The sequence below is a fragment of the Homalodisca vitripennis genome, chromosome 6 (assembly GCF_021130785.1).
Source record: "Homalodisca vitripennis isolate AUS2020 chromosome 6, UT_GWSS_2.1, whole genome shotgun sequence".
Lineage (NCBI taxonomy): Eukaryota > Metazoa > Arthropoda > Insecta > Hemiptera > Cicadellidae > Homalodisca > Homalodisca vitripennis.
The window spans coordinates 168,220,373-168,242,548 of record NC_060212.1 but is presented as its reverse complement, the minus strand read 5'-3'; the positions used below and the strand labels follow the sequence as shown (position 1 = coordinate 168,242,548).

Sequence of the window (22,176 nt, the reverse complement as noted above, 5' to 3'; positions counted from 1 at the left end):
ATCAAACCATTCCATATGCAATATTTAATCATGAAACATAAACTGGCTTTAGCCATTTATGCTTTGCCTCAATGCAATTCCTGAAATTTATGCAGTGGTATATCATTCTGAATTGCACAGTCTTCAGAAGTTATTGCTAATTATACTTGTAAGTCCCAGATGGAAACTGCTCCACGTTACAATGCAGAATCAATATACGATTAAATGAAAGCTATTAGCTCTTAGAGTGATTTAAGAACAGCTTGTTAATGACGTTTAGCAATATATGTTTCTAGTTTGTATTGGATAACCAGTTATTTAAATTGAACATGGATTAGGAAACTTCAATTTATCAAGTTTAATCTATAACATACAGCAAAAATATCTCTTATTTTATTTTGAAATTGCCTTGCTGTTGGTTGTGCATCGTCATTGATTATATTGTGATTATACTCGTAATTCACCCAATATTAGGAAAGTAGAGTATAATCTTTTTCCTGATTTAATCTGAGTGTGTTTCTTAACTGTCAAATCTGATTACAGGAATAGTATTTAAAAAAATACAAAAAAATACAAATTGAGAGCTTAATCAAAATTTAAAGCATATTCTTTTTGTATATAATAACATTTTAAACGCTGTCATTAGCTAGGAATGATCTTCGAGTCTAGCGACTGAAAAGTTCTCACTTCATAAAGCATTCGATATATATATTCTGCCCTCTAGTAGATTCCTGCCTCTGAAACTCAGGAACTGTGGAAACTTCCACTCCCAGTCCTTGAAATCTTCAAGACTATGAGAGCACCCGACTTCCTAAGGTTTTGGTATCTGAAATACTGTTATTTGTACGATTTCCTGGATTGTGACAAAATACAAGTTCTCAGAGCTCCCATTGTTTGGTTGCTACATTCTGATCTCAAATATATACCAGTTTTAGTCCTCTCAGGGCCTGGCCTCTGGATGCTCATGGAATCAGATACTTTTGACCTCTGGAATGTTTTGGCATCTGAAAGATTCCGGCCTAGAGGTGTTTGGACTCTGTAAAGCTCTGAACACTTAAATGAGCTTCTTCTCTCTGCTTAGATTCTGCCACTGACAATCTCTGGCCATTGAAACTTGTTGATTCTAGAAGATTTTGATGTTTGAGAGGTCTTGACCTCTGTAAGGTTCTGACATCTCAGAAATTCTAATGTTGTGAACCTCCTAGACTTCCTAGACAGCTCCTAGCATTGAAAAGATTCCTACATCTATAAAGGTCCTGAAATTTAGGAGATATGTCCTCTGAGTGATCCAATCATTTTGCGAGTTCTCGTCAAATTTTAGTGTTTGGACACGGAATACTTCCTGTGCTTAAAAGCTTTCATTCTCTAGGAGGTTTTGGTTTCTGGGTGATTCCAGTCTCCAGGACCTCCTGAACTCTGAGAGTGGTTTGTCATTCAATTGTGTAGCCAATGGTTTCAAACTATTTGGTTTTACAAAATTCTTTGAATAACATATTTTTTCATATAATATCTGTGAGAGATGCTAATAAAGATATATGTTGGAAGTTGTCTGAGAAAAATATCTTTGATCCTTGGAACTACTCCGCCCTTGGCTCAAATGGCTCTGAGTGACTAACTTATCTTGTAACCTTTTATTTTAAGAGATATTGATGCATATTTTGATTAATATTCATGTTGGATATTTATGATTGTCATCAAGAAATGGTGTCAGTCTTGGGACTTTGTCCTGCTGGCTTCAAAGTGGCTCACAGATTATCCTTGGTTAACATTTGTTCCATAAATAGTCCATACCAATCTGTGAAAAAATCAACAAAGGAAGACAACTGGTTTACTATATAAGACATTCAGGGATCAACATTAATCACATTTATTTTATTTTGGTTTGGAACATTTTCCTGTAAAGTTTTTATTGTTATGTTTGTAACCTCAAAAAAAAGCATTAGTTTTGGTTGCTTAAAATCAAACCACTTATTTGTTCCCTTATTATGTTCCCTAAATTCAATTGAAAAACACAGGTTTAAAAAGTCTTGAAAAATCAACAAAATCTGAAAAAACTACTTTTTAAAGATTATAAAAAGTGCCTTGAAATCTTACTTTGAGCGATGTAATGACAAAATGACAAGGTGTTCGTGATAGGCAAAGAACTACATTAAAGGATTATGAAGGCGAAAAATTCAGGCACTTTTTAATGGACCTCGTGGGGGAGTAGACAAAAATTGTAAATACAATTTTTGATCATTCAAGCAAACTACAATTGAAGTTTGTAGAGGTTTATAAGGGTTTAATTAGCCCTTATTATCTGTAAGGGAATCAGAAGAGAGACTGAGAGACTGATGGAGTCATTTCAAACAGTATAAAGAGCCATCGGTGTCTGTCAGCAGCAGACCTGATCCTCTTTGTGTCTGGGAATGTCTGTCAGTCAGTTAAGGATCTTCAAGTTGTCAGAATTTCACCTCCCATAGTTATTCACCATTTCCTATTGCATTATTCATTACCTATACTTTTTAACCTTTTACAATCTTTTTATTTGTGTCTTCGTGATATTCAATGCTGATACAAATATATAACCAAAGTGTGTGTTTAAGAAAGGAAAAATTAGAAATAAAACGTTTTTTGAAAAGTTTAAATCTGCCTATAATTAAATCTAAAAATTTGTTCCAATTATTTATATAACATTTTTGTTAGACAGTCATTAGAGTATAAAATGCACTTTTTCAAGTGTTTCTTAACTATAAAACTGAATAATAGAATATTATATAAAAGTAGTCTCATACTGTGATTAATCACAAATATAGTAATAATTATATTAATATTATAATAATTACAAAAATAACACTTTATACTGGTTGACTTTTAGCTTATAAAGTCTATTATTAGGCTAATAACTTTTCAAGATGTTCTAAAGGTAATAATCATATTCAAATTGAATCTCACTATTTTATGACGTAGTATACTGTATTATTTTTAATTTTCTCTAAGTTAAGAAGACGAGTATCCTTCCAATCCACAGGTAAGCCTGTTCTTTGTATCATCTCAAAACTGTCATGTTAAATCCTGGTAATATCATACTATACCCTAATAGCATTCCTATAAGTAAATACGTATGTAATCGAAGTGGCTCAATTTATTGTAAAATGAAATGAACTGCATCATTTTGAAGATTTTGCATTTGATCTTCAGGATGTCATTATAGATCACTTATAAATTGCATAAGCTGGAGCTTAATGAATTTTTAAAGCAGATTTCTAATTAATTTCTGTTAAGAGCGTGCTTGATAACGTAAGAGACGTGATCAGAGAAAGTGATGTCATTATTTAATACGTTAAGTGTCTTAGTACACCCATTATCTTCCTTTGTCAATAAGGGCCTGCTCATGATTGTGTGGTGCAATATGTAGGGACAGACAGTTCAATTATCTACATTGAGTTTAAGGCACTTTTAAAATTACTATGTATTTATGCTCTCTGTAAATGTGCATGGATTCTCGTGGAGTCCTATTGCATTATTATTGCATTGAGAGCTTCTAAAAGGGAAGAGCGCCAAATAAGTAAAGAAACCTCGGAGACTGGTTGCTCGTAGAGTCAAACAACTTGCAGAAACTAGAACCACTCTCAAAATTCAAAACTATAAAAAGATCCAAGGTCCCATTGACCAAATGCTTTTTAGAGGTGGGAAGTTTTCAGTGGTTTAGATCTTCAAAAGGCCAGAAGCAACCAACGTCTGAAAAGTTCTATAGACTGGATCTCCCAGACTCCAGGACTTCCCAGTGACCAATAGTTTATAGGGGGGGGGGGATTGCATTGGTGGAGATCCTCAATAGTCGGAGATTGCTTAGACTGAGAACCTCTAAAGTCTGGGCATTTCCTGAAACTGTAAATTCGGTCCCTAGGGCATCAATGCTGAGAGTGTTAGCCTGATGTCTCTATAGATAAGGAATTCCCAGAGATTGATAAATGTTATAGACTGAAAGCTTCTAGCGGCTGTAAGTTCCCTGATATAAGTTACTTCCAAAGGTTGAAACTCCGATATCGAAAGACGATATAGGCCAAAAGTTATCATATATCGAAAGTAAGAAAGCAAGGGTTCCAAGATATATGGTAGGCAACAGATAGTGTTCTACATTTTATCAGCAGCTCTTTGATACCTGGTGAATAAAGACGACGCGGTCGTAGAGTTTTAAGGATACTTCTAGCTCCACTAGAATCCAACAGGAGCAATATCTCATTTCATAATTACTAGTATAAATTATAATAAATGCCTCGGGTTTCCTGGTGTTATCTTGTTCCACAGGTTAGATTGTTTCAAATATGGTGTACTGTAATCTCAGCGACTAGTGAGTTCAAAACGTCAAGTGTTATAAACTAAAAATTTAATTTACTTGTGGTCAGTGAGCTCATATATATATTAAAAAATCTTAGTTGGACTATATTTCAATTCCTATTCCATTTGTATTAATATTATAGAATATTAATATTCTAATCTGAACTTGTCAGTCAAGTAGTGGAACTTATGTGTTATCTAAGTACTTAGCGAGTATGGGAAAGTTTTGTGTTAAGCTACTCGTATATTGAAGTTAAGTAGTGAGCCACGATGAAGTGTCTCGTTTTGTAATCAGTGAAGCGATTGCCAATTTGCTTTGTACAGGAATCAATGAAACGTGTGAAATCGATATACAAACTTTCCCGAAAAGACAAAGCTTGACACTCGACTGTGCCACTCTGTAGTTCTTTGTATTACTTTATTGATGAATGTGTTGAAAAACTACTTCAATGAGTATACGCAACAGTAGAGAGTACTTTCAAGATTTTAATTTAGACAAACGTCAGGGTCGGATCCACATATTGCCCAGTATACATGAGGGTGATATTTCACTTTTCGTCCGGTATTATTTCCCACTTATGGTTGATGTCAAGGATCTTTTCAGCGTGGGTCCAAATGATAAAGTTAAGTAGGTTTAAATCTAGTTTGGGCCAGCCCTACCTATCCACCTTCCTGGAATGTATCAAGAGCCGCTTACATACTATCCCAATATGTCACAGTTTAAGTTCCAGGTTAGAGAATTTTCTAAAAATATGAACGCCAACCAAGCTTTGTAGTTTTTAAAACACTGCAGGTTTCCTTGACAGAGTTAGCCAAAAATACAAACAGTTGTGCTGTATGTGGTCATCACAATACCGGCGTCTAAAGCGAGATTGCACTATCATGACAGACTGGTTACACAAGGCAAATAACACATTTGTGCCTTGTGATGAGAAGTAGCCGTTGAATTACACTCCACGCCTGAACTGAGCGCTGCATCCTTTCTTTTCAAGATCAAGCAGGCTTGCCAACAGCAGTAACTGAGAAGTAGCCGTTGCATTACTCGTACACTGCACGCCTCAACTGAGCGCTGCAGCCTTTCTTTTCAAGATCAAGCAAGCTTGCCAACAGCAGTAACTGAGAAGTAGCCGTTGCATTACTCGTACACTGCACGCCTCAACTGAGCGCTGCAGCCTTTCTTTTCAAGATCAAGCAGGCTTGCCAACAGCAGTAACTGAGAAGTAGCCGTTGCATTACTCGTACACTGCACGCCTCAACTGAGCGCTGCATCCTTTCTTTTCAAGATCAAGCAGGCTTGCCAACAGCAGTAACTGAGAAGTAGCCGTTGCATTACTCGTACACTGCACGCCTCAACTGAGCGCTGCAGCCTTTCTTTTCAAGATCAAGCAAGCTTGCCAACTGCAGTAACTGAGAAGTAGCCGTTGCATTACTCGTTCACTGCACGCCTCAACTGAGCGCTGCAGCCTTTCTTTTCAAGATCAAGCAGGCTTGCCAACTGTTGTAACTGAAGTTCTGGATTAACAGGAGGAAAAATTGGGCAGTTGATGAATCAATTTGAGTACAAAGTTTAGAGAACATTAAAACTAGGTAGTTAATTTAAACACGCATCAAAGATGTATCCACTTTGTAAATTTAAAACTCTACACTTAAAAATGGTATTTTAATTCGATTACGTAAATAATAATTTTAACCTCACAAAATGTATTGCATTAAAGTGAGTGTGTAATACTTGATTTAGGAAAAACCAAATTTGTGGCTTCCCATTAGAGGTATTTTTGGGTGCTGTTATTACCTTTTATTAAAAATAAAAGTACAGATTTTATTGTACTGTTTTTATGAAGTTAAAACAGATTTATAGTTTTGTTGCTTTTGAGGAAACCGTGTTTTCTTGTATGGGAGAATAACAACTTAGAGCGGGCATTAATGCAGTTAGGTTTCTTAAAACTACTCTGGCCAAAACACGCTGACTTCTTTTTAATATTTCTAGAGTCGTAGTTGAGTGTACCTTGGTTGTCTCGATGAAAAAAATTTACACGGATTACGTACGGTACCACTTGGTCAGTTTGTCTTATTGCCTCGATCAAGAAATGTATACACATACATGTAGGTATCGAATACCTATTCTGATTACAAAGCGTCGTTTACTCGTTTAAGATATTTCCAGTGCCATATCAGGGGTTGCCTTCTTGTCCCGACAACGAAAATGATGTAAACACGAAGGATTGAAAAGCCTATTTGGTCATAAAGCGCCTACTCAGACCGTTTGAAGTCACTCCTGATCTAATATATTTGTCAAGTTAATATAATTTGTGTGTCAAGTTTAAGTTTGTTGTATTGTTCCGATCAAGAAAATATATGATTCAAGTTTATGTTCTTTTACATACTTTTGAATCCTTTTTGATAAAGGAGAATGCCGAAATATTAAAGTGCTGTTAAACAAAGAAGTCTTCTAATGTTTATTCTATATTCACCGGCCTATATCCAGGGCTTCGCCCGCAATGTTTGAACAACATTCCGTGTATTTGATTGAATAGCTCCCACGATTTCAGTAACACCTGAACTATTTTAGACCGATGTGGAGGTACTCCAAAGTCAAAGTCCGTAGTCCTCTTAGTGAAAGCATTTATTATGTAGTACAGTGGAGTCCTGTGATATGTGTGAACCGGGAGAGAGTCAGATATCATATTCAGATTGAGGGGCAAAATTACTGGACTGAGAAGCTCGCTACAGTTAAAAAGAGCCTACTTCGATCATAAGAGGTAGATGCAAAAATTGTATCTTCAGCTATGCCTTACGCTTCAATAAACTAACTCCCTAAAAGTAAATGTGTGCCTACTTAGCGGGCCGACTTTAAATCTGAGACAGTACAATACATGCTCTCACATCTCAATCCTATTTACTTCTAAGAATTATATTATTATTTATACATTAATTTGTAGCGCCAAAACGGACACGATGTCCCTTCCACGATTTTCTGTCATAAAAAATTGCATTTAGTGTGTTGTATTGCTTTTTAATTGCATTTCCTGTAGTCACGGACTCAGTGCGGTAATTTATTTCCTCAAATGATGTCACGGACTTCGATTTTGTTCCCTTAAGCTACTATGCCGACCCATATGAAGCCGAATTCGAGTACGCTACATGTACTCATTCACAATTTTGTTCATTAAGTAAAATCCGGACGGAATAAACTAATAGGTTTGAATTCGACTTGACCAATATCTGTAATAAAAGTTGAATGAAAAAATTCGAAGAATTTTCAATGCGTTTGATGTTTTAAATTAGTTTCTGGCGCAATTTTACGTTAAAGTTAGATTTAACTCTGTATTTACTATCTGTATGACACTTCTGGTCGAGCACTGTGTACTTAATATTTTGTACGATTTATTTGTTAACAAATGTATCAGCCTCTTTTACGGTTTCAGAGAAAAGCTGTTTATTGTCAGTTGGGTTTGGGTTAAGAAACATAAATAGTATTTCCCCCGCTTAAATTCTGTAGTATTGTAGAGATTTTTTTCGATCATTCTCTTCATATAAACCTTAATCGGATTTTAACGAATATTAAAAAAAGAATTAGCCGAATTGGTTAAGCCGTTTTCGAAATTAGCGCCGAGCAATAGATTTAGCGATTCATTTTTATTCATAAAAACTAATGTTAAACATCGTTGAATAGGTATTTAAAGATGGTTGTATGTATTTACGTCTATACTTTTACGGTTTTGTTGGGTTTCATAAATCGTTGGTATTAAAATGGTCTATTCAGCTAACTATTGGGAATAGAGAGCAAAATTACTCGTGTTTACTATTCTTTGAAATAGATAACTCTGACAACTGATAAAATTGATAGTAGCAAGTTGAGACACTTGAATTTCTACATTTGACTGTTATGTCACGTAACGAAGCACTGGGAAATTCTGTAGTGGGGATTTCCCAATTACATTAATATAATTATGTAATAACGTATTATTTCTAAGCTATTAAACACTATTACCATTTTCCATTGACTATATACCTACTGTAATTCGGAAAGAATTTGATCTGGTTTTTAAGTGGGAAGGTATAAAGTATAAGAGTATAAGATTAAACAAGAATAATTAAAAGAGCACTACTAAGTAGGTTAACGGCTAACCTTATTTTTTATTCTATTGCCTGAGCAGGAGAACAGAGATAATTTCTTGAAATCCGGTGTTTTAGTTATTCTTGTTACCTGCTCACTTAGTTGTTAATAAAAGTATATTACTATTTTATTTGTAGTTTACTATACAAATATAAATTTTACGTTTGAATTTAATTGAGATGAAATAAATCAGTCCGTTGTGATGTAACACTCACTCTTAAGATAAGCTGTACTTACCGTTTCAATCACTGTAGCGTCTGATATCATTATAAGAGGACAAGTGTTGTTGATAATGGTAAGATTTGTGTGAATAAATATTACTTGAACGGATTCAAACCAACAGTGTGAAGAGTTACAGCAAGATGAAACGTGGTATTTTAGTGTTGTCTCTGTTGTTTGTGACTTTCGTCAGTGTCGAGTGTTTCTTCAGACCACAAGTTCGTAAATTTCCCATTCCGGAGGGAGACAATCCTGGTAAACCTCTTTTCTTGACACCACTCATCGACGCAGGAAAGATCAAGAAGGCCCAACATTTATCCAAGGTCAGGCCTAACATCGGAAATACCACCAGCTACTCAGGATTTTTAACGACTAACAAGAAATGTGGTAACAATCTGTTCTTCTGGTACTTCCCGGCACAGGAAGACCCTGATACTGCTCCTCTGGTATTGTGGCTGCAGGGGGGCCCAGGCGCTTCATCCCTGTACGGACTCTTCGAGGAGAACGGACCGTTCAACTCTTTCCCCGACGGTTTGCAGACAAGAAACTACTCATGGAACGTGAAGAACAATCTTTTGTTCATAGATCAGCCAGTAGGTACCGGTTTCAGTTTTACTAAAAACGGTTGCTACGCTAAAGACCAAACTGATGTAGGAAACGATTTGTACGCAGCTCTTGTTCAATTTATGAAGCTGTTTCCTAAATTGCAGAAGAATAATTTCTTTATAACTGGAGAATCCTTTGGAGGTCATTATGTCCCGGCCATCGGTTACGCCATCTACAAAAACAACCCGAAAGCCAAACTCAAGATCAAGCTGGCCGGTATGATGATCGGTGATGGGTGGACGGATCCTCGTGAACAAATAGTGTACGGAGATTATCTTTATCAGACTGGACTCATAGATTACAATGAACTTCAAGATTTCTATTACTACCAGGAGCAATTCGTCCAACAAGTGGACCATGAAGACTGGTCCGGTGCTTTTGACACTTGGGATACGATCATCACTCTCTACATGAAATATGCCGGTACAAGTGTGTACAACTGGCTCCCACAGCCGGCGGACAATAGCAACTGGGACCAGTTTGTCCAGGATACCTCCACCAGGAAAGCGATCCACGTGGGGAATCTCGACTTTAGCGAGGAATCGGACACGGTCTACCAGTATTTGCAGAACAACATCCCGCAGTCCGTGAAGCCCTGGGTGGAAGAACTCCTGGAGAATTACCCGATAGTCTTCTACGTCGGCCAGGTTGACGTCATCTGCGGTTATCCGATGGTCATCAACTTCTTGCGATCCCTCAAGTGGAGTGGTCAGCAGCAGTACCTGAACGCTACCAGACAGCAATGGCAGGTGGATGGGAACTTAGCAGGCTATATCACTGGAGAAAAAAACCTGTTCGATGTTCTGGTCAGAGACGCTGGACATATGGTCCCGGCGGATCAGCCCGCATGGGCATTTGAGCTGGTCAACTCCTTCACCACGGGACATGGAGCGTTTGCCAGTCTGAAGAAACGTGATGGTTTGTAACGCGACAGAAACTATGTAATACTTTGTAAAAGTGTATTTTCCAAATATAATCTTTGTAAATGATTTGTTATATTGCTACATTACTTTGTACAGACAATACAATGCACTTAATTCTCCTACTGACACACATACCAGGTTTCAAAGAATGCCCTTCGATATTTTTTAAACGTTAATGCATTACAATGAAATAATACATCTAAATTGATATCTAGATATACAAATAATTTATTGAAGTGACAATGCTAGTGTGGAACTTTTTAAGTGATACATTTTGAAGTTTTAACATTGGGAAAGCATCATGTGTGTGTGTGTGTGTGTGTGTGTGTGTGTGTGTGTGTGTGTGTGTGTGTGTGTGTGTGTGTGTGTGTGTGTGTGTGTGTGTGTTCACAGTTCACAGTTCAAAAATCTTTATTTTTACAATATATTGTAGCATATACATATTGTCAAGTGCAGTATGCACGTGTGACAAATCTTACACATATCACATACAATTTTTATATAATTTGGTTGACTGCACATTAAATTAACAAACTAAATCCTGCTACTACCATTATTATACAATGTTTATATGGTATATAACTTATACTATATTAAACTAAAGAAATGCCAACAACAGACTCCCAGCTCATACCAGATCCAATTTTCACATATGACAACCACAACAACAAGTCTACATATTCACACATACATTCATAAGCCAATAATAAGTACATATTAAACTATTAATACAAATAACAACAATATACATCTATATATTATAATAACAACAATAAATAAACAAGTCAAACAAAATAACTATTTATATGAATTACAATAAATAAACAGATCACATTATAAAATCTCTATTATAATAACAAAATAAATAACATTTAAATAGATATATAACAAATAACGAACTGTAACAAATACTATAACAAATTTTAGTCATTATAAATCAACAGAAAATACACCAATATCGTGAAATATAAAAACAATTCAAGAATTATTCATTGAAAGAAGGGTTATAGACTTGGACAGATTCACGTAATATTGTTATGAACATATTCTTTGACTTTCATTTAGAATTTGGGCTTACCTTGAAAAAAAAAAAGATCATTACCACATTCCTTCAAAAATTTATTATAAATTTTAATACCGTTATAACAAAATTGGTGCCTGGAGATTTCTTTCGTAAAATTAGGAACAATTAATGATATTTGACTAGATGATCTAAGATTTAGTATACTTTGCTTAACACTGTAATTAAAGATATATTGTTGAATGTAATTTAAAATACATGACACATACAATTGGTTAATGCTCGGTATACGTTGTTCTTTAAACAAATGTGAGACAGGTTCAATTTTTTTTATATTGTTAATGTTTCTAACTGCAAATCTCTGATTAGTTATAATTGGTTTTAGGATACTCTGATATGTTCCTCCGTAGTGTAAAATACCAAACCGAGTGGTGCCTTAAACCCAGGAAGTATATAACTGCTTCAAATGTTCATTTTGTATATAATCTCTTAAAAAATACAAAATATAATTAATTTTTCGTAATTTTCCTGCTAAATAATTTATATAGTTATCCCATTTTAAGTTCCTGTCAATTATTAATCCTAAATACTTTACATAATATACAATTTCTATTTCCTTGCAAGAACACTTGATAGACATTGATGTGTGTGGCAATAAATTTTGTAACTGATTTGAAGTTCTTTACTTTCTTTATTCCGATCAAAAAATAAAACACATTTTGATTTAGCTGTATTTATGAGAAGTTTATTATGTATTAACCATTCCGAAATTATGTATAAATCCTGTGTAATCCACGTCAAAAGCCCATCCCTACTGTCTGAAGAACATACTAAGGATGTGTCATCTGCATATGCATAAATTTGGGAATGTAATTGCACATTTAACAAATCATTCATGTAGACAATGAACATGAGAGGCCCAAGAACTCCTCCTTGAGCAACCCCGTAACTTAGGTGCAAAACATCACTGACAGCTCTGTTTATCTTGACTACCTGTCTTCTATCTTCACAAAAAGAGCTTAATAACTGTAGGGCCCTACCACCTACACCATAGTTTTTACATTTTTGTAACAAAATATCAATATCTACCATATCAAAAGCCTTTTGTAAGTCCAAGTAAATTGCTAATGTATATTTATTCTTATCTATGGCTTCTGCTATGTTTTTTATGTGTTTTTCGATAGCTAAGTCTGCGCCCTTATTTGGAACAAATCCAAACTGATGACAATTTATTATTGATCTGGAGAGAAAGTAATCCAATAATTGTTCTTTTAGAAGTGTTTCAAGTATCTTAGCTGTGCAATTAATCAAAGATATCGGCCTATATGAGGAAATTTCCTCCTAATCACCATTCTTAAGAATAGGAACAACACAAGCAGTTTTAAAATAATCGGGAAATACTCCTGTTGACAAAGCCAAATCAAATATATAAAACAAAATTGGTACAAAGAGATCTAAATTTTTCTTTATTGTCATTATATTTATTCCATCTATACCACTACTGTTCTTATTTTTCATTTTACTAATTACCCTAATGATATCTGCATGGTTCACATGAAAATACCGAAAAATTTCACTAATTTGTTCTGTTTGTTGCTTAGGAAATAAATCCGATCCAAAGGCTTGTTCCCTTAACTGAGCGGATACTTTAATAAAATAGTTATTAAAATAATCTGCAACTAGTTTTTCACTCCCATTTACCTCAATTAAAACATCATTAAATTTTATTTTTTTGATACCAGTTTTACCCTTATTTTTATTCAATATAGATTTTACAACTTTCCAGTACTTTCCCGTATTTCCTGCATCTCTCTCAATCAAAAATGAATAATACCTAATTTTTTCCTTCCTTATATCGCTACAAACCAACCTTGAAGTTTCAATGAATAGATCTCTTAGATATCCGTGTGTATGTGTGTGTGTTTGTGTGTGTAAATGTATTTATATTTATATAATATTTTAAATATTTTTTAATGTTTATTTTTTTATGTCTGTGTGTTTGATAATAATAATAATAATAATAAAATGATTTCGGCTCAATAAAAACACGTTCGTTTTCGATTAATAATTTTTCTAAATGTGTTTGTAAGGGATATAAAAAGCGTGTACGTTATGTGAAAAAATAGAACAAATAATTGCAATTATTTTGTAACACTATAAGTTTTATTGTTTTCGATGTCAATAAAGTCGATTGTCTTTACAAACAACGGAATATTATTTGTGCTTAATAAATAGAATGCTAAAATTAGAAATTAGATTCTTTCCACTCCATTTTCTTTTATTTTCAGCACGTAGTCTTTTAATATGGATTACTTGTAATCGTTTAAATGTACGCGATGATTAATTAATTTATTGTCTATATGTCCTGTCAATTACATTTTTATAGGGATCAGTTTACAATCGTCGTAGTAGGCAGATTTTATAGAAATCTGATTGTTACAATCACACTCATTAGTTGCATAAATTGCAATTTATTGTCTATATGTCCTGTCAATTACATTCTTATAGGGATCAGTTTACAATCGTCGTAGTAGGCAGATTTTATAGAAATCTGATTGTTACAATCACACTCATTAGTTGCATAAATTGCAATTTATTGTCTATATGTCCTGTCAATTACATTCTTATAGGGATCAGTTTACAATCGTCGTAGTAGGCAGATTTTATAGAAATCTGATTGTTACAATCACACTCATTAGTTGCATAAATTGCAATTTATTGTCTATATGTCCTGTCAATTACATTCTTATAGGGATCAGTTTACAATCGTCGTAGTAGGCAGATTTTATAGAAATCTGATTGTTACAATCACACTCATTAGTTACATAAATTGTAATTTCCGAGTAATATTTTGCATTTTCTCTGGTCATGATCCTCACAACCCCCAAAAAACATAAACTGAAGAATGATATCATGGACATTATAATCTCACATGATGATAAAATATAACCCTGCTTTGCCAAACTCTGCCTACTTTCAGAATTGCTTTCTTAATTTTTATATAATTGAATTTTTATTTACTTGCATTGTATTTAACGGATTAATCGAAACTCTGTTATAATTTAAATCAATATGTTGGAATGTAATCTTTCTCCTTTTTTGAAATTAAATAATTTTTATGTATTCCTCCATATTTCTATAACTGTGACCTTTTTGTAAAAAATGTGCTAAATTAAATGTCATACCTATTGAGGTTTGATTTGCGTTGTTTCATTTTAAGGTTGTCTATGTTCCTTAAATCGTAAGATGAATTTTCGACTTATCTGGGCCATTTTATAGTTTAGACCAATCACAATAATTTATTGTATAAACTCCAAAATCTTTGTAAGAATAGTTTTGTTTTTTGGATTGGTTTAACTTGCATTACAATATCAAAACAGTTATTTATTGTTTTATAACTTAGTTGAGTGTAACGTTTTCTGAAGGTACTTCGTTTTTTTACGTAACGTTATATAATAGACAACTGTAGTACAGTTTACCACAAACAGGTGTCTGAATTACACCCCGTTAGTTCTCTCATTTACCGCCGCGCGGCGCTGCTGTGGGTCATCGCTAAATACGGTATTTCACAGCCCGTCATCACTTTTGCTGGTTTTTACGCGGGGCTTTTATCGTAACTCACTTTACAAGCGCGTTTAACTGCTTTTTAACAAGCCATTTTTACGTCACATAGACTTTGATTTTTATGGGAAGGGAAATAAACGACATTTCTGTGAACTCGTCGTTATAACGATTATACCGACATTTATGTTTTGGAGTCGTTTTATGAGTTTCCCACTCAGTTAAAAATATATTGTAAATCAATAAGGTTGAATGTTTGTGACACGTTTACTGGGTTTTTAATGACACGAATAGATTTTAAAATTTTGTTAGTACTAAGTACGCGTGGTTCTGATAAAATTTAATGAATGGTGATTGTAGAAAAGTTCAAAATAAAAATTATGAAAATGATGCATCCCCTAGTGTTCAACTCAAATGACAGTAAAATGAGGCGTTTCAGTACAACCGTAAAAACTTTAAAATTACTGTATTAATGAAAATTTAATTTTAATTTTAACTCATATTTGTTATGTGTAAGATCAAAATGGCATTGTATTCTTATACTGCCTAACATACTACAATTTTCTAACATTCTCGCCGAATATGCGTGTTTTTTTTTTTTAATACTATTCGGTTGAGCGCTAAGCGGCTCTGAAGACCTGACCCCGTGACCTCGCAGACTGGGCTGACAAGTGGCGGAACTGGTTTGATTGATAACGTTGCTTGTTACTGCGCTCCGACGTAACTGTTCTGCTGACGTTACCTGAAGTTCGGCCTACAGACCCTCCTTTGGTCGTGGTGACTGCAGTTAGAGGACGTTCTGAGACTCTTCTTCGGCCGTGGTGACCGCCTACTCGGCAGTTAGAGGACGTTCTGAGACTCTTCTTTGGCCGTGGTGACCGCCTACTCGGCAGTTAGAGGACGTTCTGAGACTCTTCTTCGGCCATGGTGACCGCCTACTCGGTAGTTAGAGGACGTTCTGAGACTCTTCTTCGGCCGTGGTGACCGCTTACTCGGCAGTTAGAGGACGTTCTGAGACTCTTCTTCGGCCGTGGTGACCGCCTACTCGGTAGTTAGAGGACGTTCTGAGACTCTTCTTCGGCCGTGGTGACCGCCTACTCGGTAGTTAGAGGACGTTCTGAGACTCTTCTTCGGCCGTGGTGACCGCTTACTCGGCAGTTAGAGGACGTTCTGAGACTCTTCTTCGGCCGTGGTGACCGCCTACTCGGCTGTTGGAGGACGTTCTGAGACTCTTCTTCGGCCGTGGTGACCGCCTACTCGGCTGTTGGAGGACGTTCTGAGACTCTTCTTCGGCCGTGGTGACCGCCTACTTGGTAGTTAGAGGACGTTCTGAGACTCTTCTTCGGCCGTGGTGACCGCCTACTCGGCTGTTGGAGGACGTTCTGAGACTCTTCTTCGGCCGTGGTGACCGCCTACTTGGTAGTTAGAGGACGTTCTGAGACTCTTCTTCGGCCGTGGTGACCGCCTACTCGGCAGTTACAGGACGTTCTGAGACTCTTTGGCCGTGGTGACCGCCTACTCGGCAGTTAGGGGACGTTCTGAGACTCTTTGGCCGTGGTGACCGCCTACTCGGCAGTTAGAGGACGTTCTGAGACTCTTCTTCGGCCGTGGTGACCGCCTACTCGGCAGTTACAGGACGTTCTGAGACTCTTTGGCCGTGGTGACCGCCTACTCGGCAGTTAGAGGACGTTCTGAGACTCTTTGGCCGTGGTGACCGCCTACTCGGCAGTTAGAGGACGTTCTGAGACTCTTTGGCCGTGGTGACCGCCTACTCGGCAGTTAGAGGACGTTCTGAGACTCTTCTTCGGCCGTGGTGACCGCCTACTCGGCAGTTAGAGGACGTTCTGAGACTCTTTGGCCGTGGTGACCGCCTACTCGGCAGTTAGAGGACGTTCTGAGACTCTTCTTCGGCCGTGGTGACCGCCTACTCGGTAGTTAGAGGACGTTCTGAGACTCTTCTTCGGCCGTGGTGACCGCCTACTCGGCAGTTAGAGGACGTTCTGAGACTCTTTGGCCGTGGTGACCGCCTACTCGGCAGTTAGAGGACGTTCTGAGACTCTTCTTCGGCCGTGTTGACCGCCTACTCGGCAGTTAGAGGACGTTCTGAGACTCTTCTTCGGCCGTGGTGACCGCCTACTCGGCAGTTAGAGGACGTTCTGAGACTCTTCTTCGGCCATGGTGACCGCCTACTCGGTAGTTAGAGGACGTTCTGAGACTCTTCTTCGGCCGTGGTGACCGCTTACTCGGCAGTTAGAGGACGTTCTGAGACTCTTCTTCGGCCGTGGTGACCGCCTACTCGGTAGTTAGAGGACGTTCTGAGACTCTTCTTCGGCCGTGGTGACCGCCTACTCGGTAGTTAGAGGACGTTCTGAGACTCTTCTTCGGCCGTGGTGACCGCTTACTCGGCAGTTAGAGGACGTTCTGAGACTCTTCTTCGGCCGTGGTGACCGCCTACTCGGCTGTTGGAGGACGTTCTGAGACTCTTCTTCGGCCGTGGTGACCGCCTACTCGGCTGTTGGAGGACGTTCTGAGACTCTTCTTCGGCCGTGGTGACCGCCTACTCGGCAGTTAGAGGACGTTCTGAGACTCTTCTTCGGCCGTTGGTGACCGCCTACTCGGCAGTTAGAGGACGTTCTGAGACTCTTCTTCGGCCGTGGTGACCGCCTACTCGGCAGTTAGAGGACGTTCTGAGACTCTTCTTCGGCCGTGGTGACCGCCTACTCGGCAGTTACAGGACGTTCTGAGACTCTTCTTCGGCCGTGGTGACCGCCTACTCGGCAGTTAGAGGACGTTCTGAGACTCTTTGGCCGTGGTGACCGCCTACTCGGCAGTTAGAGGACGTTCTGAGACTCTTCTTCGGCCGTGGTGACCGCCTACTCGGCAGTTAGAGGACGTTCTGAGACTCTTCTTCGGCCGTGGTGACCGCCTACTCGGCAGTTAGAGGACGTTCTGAGACTCTTCTTCGGCCGTGGTGACCGCCTACTCGGCAGTTAGAGGACGTTCTGAGACTCTTCTTCGGCCGTGGTGACCGCCTACTCGGCAGTTAGAGGACGTTCTGAGACTCTTCTTTGGCCGTGGTGACCGCCTACTCGGCAGTTAGAGGACGTTCTGAGACTCTTCTTCGGCCGTGGTGACCGCCTACTCGGCAGTTAGAGGACGTTCTGAGACTCTTCTTCGGCCGTGGTGACCGCCTACTCGGCAGTTAGAGGACGTTCTGAGACTCTTCTTCGGCCGTGGTGACCGCCTACTCGGCAGTTAGAGGACGTTCTGAGACTCTTCTTCGGCCGTGGTGACCGCCTACTCGGCAGTTAGAGGACGTTCTGAGACTCTTCTTCGGCCGTGGTGACCGCCTACTCGGCAGTTAGAGGACGTTCTGAGACTCTTCTTTGGCCGTGGTGACCGCCTACTCGGTAGTTAGAGGACGTTCTGAGACTCTTCTTCGGCCGTGGTGACCGCCTACTCGGTAGTTAGAGGACGTTCTGAGACTCTTCTTTGGCCGTGGTGACCGCCTACTCGGTAGTTAGAGGACGTTCTGAGACTCTTCTTCGGCCGTGGTGACCGCCTACTCGGCAGTTAGAGGACGTTCTGAGACTCTTCTTTGGCCGTGGTGACCGCCTACTCGGCAGTTAGAGGACGTTCTGTCTAGCGGCTCTTTGTAGCCACAGTCAGAAGATACACAAAATTTGGTTTATTGAGGTTGTATCATTTTCGGCTGCCGACACCGACTTTACCATTCACCTCACTGAGTACGGCTTGATCGCTAAAGCAGGTAGCACAAAATTGCTAGCAGGTCAAAAATGTTCCTTCCGCTAGTCACAATAAAGACATGTTTCCAAAATAGACAATGTTTTAATAGTTATGTGTTCGGTCCAGATCAGGTACATTTATACATACGCCCGCCACACTTAAACTATTCATTGAATGGGCACATTTCACATAATGTTACAATCATGCCAGTTTTGGCTACGTGGAGTCATCCCCACGTAATAGTAATAGAATTGTGATTTAAGATCTCGAAAAGAATCTTGAAATCATATCCAAGAAAAGTCGCCTATTGTCAACTTAATCCACATCTATTTATCACAAAATTGAACCACCAGGGTAGTTAAAACACATGTTAAGTTGCTGCACTTATTTGTTTACTTTTATTATATTTACCTTAACCAACAACCTGAAGGTGGATTCTCTGAATTTAAAATGTACAAAGTACAAATAAAGACTATAAAAGATGATTTACCCTTCTTACTTATTAATTATGCATGTAAACGTATTTAATCTCATTGCTGCCATATTATCTTATATATCAGCAAACTGTGTACGGCTTCCATCTTGGAATCAACGATGTATGATAGCATTTATAAGAGGAAGCATTTGAAAATTTGCTTAACACGTTTGTTAACATTTGCTGTTAATATAACAACAGTAATTACATCGATAGTGTATTTTAAGTGAGAAGTGATGATCAATAAAACTGTTTATACTTCTTTATTATTTATCATAACGAAATGGACCTGATATTAAAATATTTGTCTAATAGTAACGAATATTTTACTTTTCTATAAGTGTTTCATAAAATTGCGTTTAAGAATTATTAGAGTTTCGTCTCTTTGTAAGGGCTCCAATTTGAGAGCGGATATGATATCTTTTTGCTGCTTTTATTAAAACAGATCGTAATTATACTAAAAGTTTTATTTTTAACTTTATACCTTTAGTCAGTTAAAAAATATAACTCTTTCTAAATGACGTACAGTAAATTAAGCAATATAGTTCTATAGGTTACATGCTATTTCTTACTTATTTTGACCTGACGAATTATATGGTGAGGTTAGATGGAGTAATTTTTTAACACCCTGTTTATTCGATTTTTTATAGTCGATTTTTACGGCTAGGTGCATGAACAATGTCGAGAAGCTTATTTCGAATTAACACTGTTCAAACTCAAACTTTAAACCTATAGGTTCTCGTACACAGTAGGCTACCTTAATTGGACAATTTCTAAAGGATCTGACCTAATAAGAATGTCTTGCCTACAATAATCAAAACCGTTCTCTTGAGGTGTTTAGGAGTGTATTTTGTTCATTTTTTATTGCCTCCTAGTAATCAACGTCCAATTTTGAAAATAAAAAAGAATGTGCTCAAACAGACTTACAGTGTCGATTGGTTGCACATTTTGATATCGCTATCTTAAGTGTCGGTTTCAATAATTTAACACGTAAACGTGACCACTGCTCCATACATTGGATCTTAGATACTCTACGAAAAGAATATGTCGTTGTATTGTCAAGTAGAAAATATATTTATGTAGGTTAAGTAAATTTAACACGTAAATGTGACCACTGCTCCATACATTGGATCTTAGATACTCTACGAAAGGAATATGTCGTTGTATTGTCAAGTAGAAAATAGATTTATGTAGGTTAAGTAAATTTAACACGTAAATGTGACCACTGCTCCATACATTGGATCTTAGATACTCTACGAAAGGAATGATATGTCGTTGTATTGTCAAGTAGAAAATAGATTTATGTAGGTTAAGTAAATTTAACACGTAAATGTGACCACTGCTCCATACATTGGATCTTAGATACTCTACGAAAGGAATATGTCGTTGTATTGTCAAGTAGAAAATAGATTTATGTAGGTTAAGTAAATTTAACACGTAAATGTGACCACTGCTCCATACATTGGATCTTAGATACTCTACGAAAAGAATATGTCGTTCTATTGTCAAGTAGAAAATATATTTATGTAGGTTAAGTAAATTTAACACGTAAATGTGACCACTGCTCCATACATTGGATCTTAGATACTCTACGAAAGGAATATGTCGTTGTATTGTCAAGTAGAAAATAGATTTATGTAGGTTAAGTAAATTTAACACGTAAATGTGACCACTGCTCCATACATTGGATCTTAGATACTCTACGAAAGGAATATGTCGTTGTATTGTCAAGTAGAAAATAGATTTATGTAGGTTAAGTAAATTTAACACGTAAATGTGACCACTGCTCCATACATTGGATCTTAGATACTCTACGAAAGGAATGATATGTCGTTGTATTGTCAAGTAGAAAATAGATTTATGTAGGTTAAGTAAATTTAACACGTAAATGTGACCACTGCTCCATACATTGGATCTTAGATACTCTACGAAAGGAATGATATGTCGTTGTATTGTCAAGTAGAAAATAGATTTATGTAGGTTAAGTAAATTTAACACGTAAATGTGACCACTGCTCCATACATTGGATCTTAGATACTCTACGAAAGGAATGATATGTCGTTGTATTGTCAAGTAGAAAATAGATTTATGTAGGTTAAGTAAATTTCAACAAATATTTTAAAAGTGCGCACAGCTGGGTGGTATATTTGAAATGTAGCACCCACTACTTTATACTACACAATTTATACAGTAACATCAATATTGTTTGAAAATTAAATAAGTTCGTTCATTATGAAGTAACAACTAACAAAGAGAAAAATTCAAACTTGTGTACACCAGCAATTTCGAACTATTTGCCTACGTCTTACCCTCGTGGTGCACACGCAAGCCGCCATTGTGGTGTCTTTTCGGCCGCTGAGTCTTCCATTGATTAAAAAATTATCGATCGTATATTTTTTAGCACATATTTTTAATTATAGCTAAAGGTTATTTTATGATTTTTCATTCGAAGTAATATAATCAATTTTGCTGTCACATCTCTGACTAGCTACATAGAAGTGTTCAGTCGTCACTTTTGATATCGAAATGGCAAGTGAGTTTGTGATTTAGAAGTACAAAATAAATACCGTAATTTGAATAAAGCAATTAATTTAGTAGCCAAAAGCCTTTTTAAAGTGGCATAATCGGTTTTTGGATGAGGTGAATTTTTTACTTAAAAAAAAAAGAAAGTCGTTGTCCTTAAAGATAACTTTGGATGAGACAAACGACATTTTTGATCTCTCTGTGAGATGTTAACAACCGATGTCTAAGGTAGGAGATGTTTATAATGTCGTAACCAAACGTAAATTAAAAACACAATATAAAAATTTGAATTGTTATCCTTGAAGTATAACCTAAAATGTATAACTGGCATGTTGTTAATGATTTATGACTTAGAAAATTACATATTCATTATTACAAACTTTTAAGGAATCTTTTATCAAAGAAAAACCTCATTGCTATAGTCATCCTTGATATACATACTATAAAGCTTCATATAGCACATTAATGATATACAGTTTTTAGGATGATCTAATTTATTATAGGATGTTCCTAAAATCTGTTTCATATGTCTATAGCTCTTCGTATATTAACAAAATTAGGTTTTTTTCTATTATTTTTTCTGCCTTTAGAAGGGCTGTGAACAAGATTTTGATAAAAATTTTAAGAAATATTTCGACGAAAAGCGATTGAGCCTAAAAACCCGGTTAAATGAGACTTAAAATTC

The 22,176-nt window shown here is 36.9% G+C and overlaps 1 protein-coding gene across 1 annotated transcript; it reads left to right on the top strand.

Moving 5' to 3' along the window:
• Window positions 1–8,724: 8,724 nt before the first annotated feature.
• Window positions 8,725–11,918, top strand: LOC124365120 (venom serine carboxypeptidase-like). Its single transcript, XM_046821065.1, has one exon. The coding sequence runs from the start codon at window positions 8,779–8,781 to the stop codon at window positions 10,165–10,167; it is 1,389 nt and encodes a 462-aa protein (XP_046677021.1). The 5' UTR covers window positions 8,725–8,778; the 3' UTR covers window positions 10,168–11,918.
• Window positions 11,919–22,176: the final 10,258 nt, after the last annotated feature.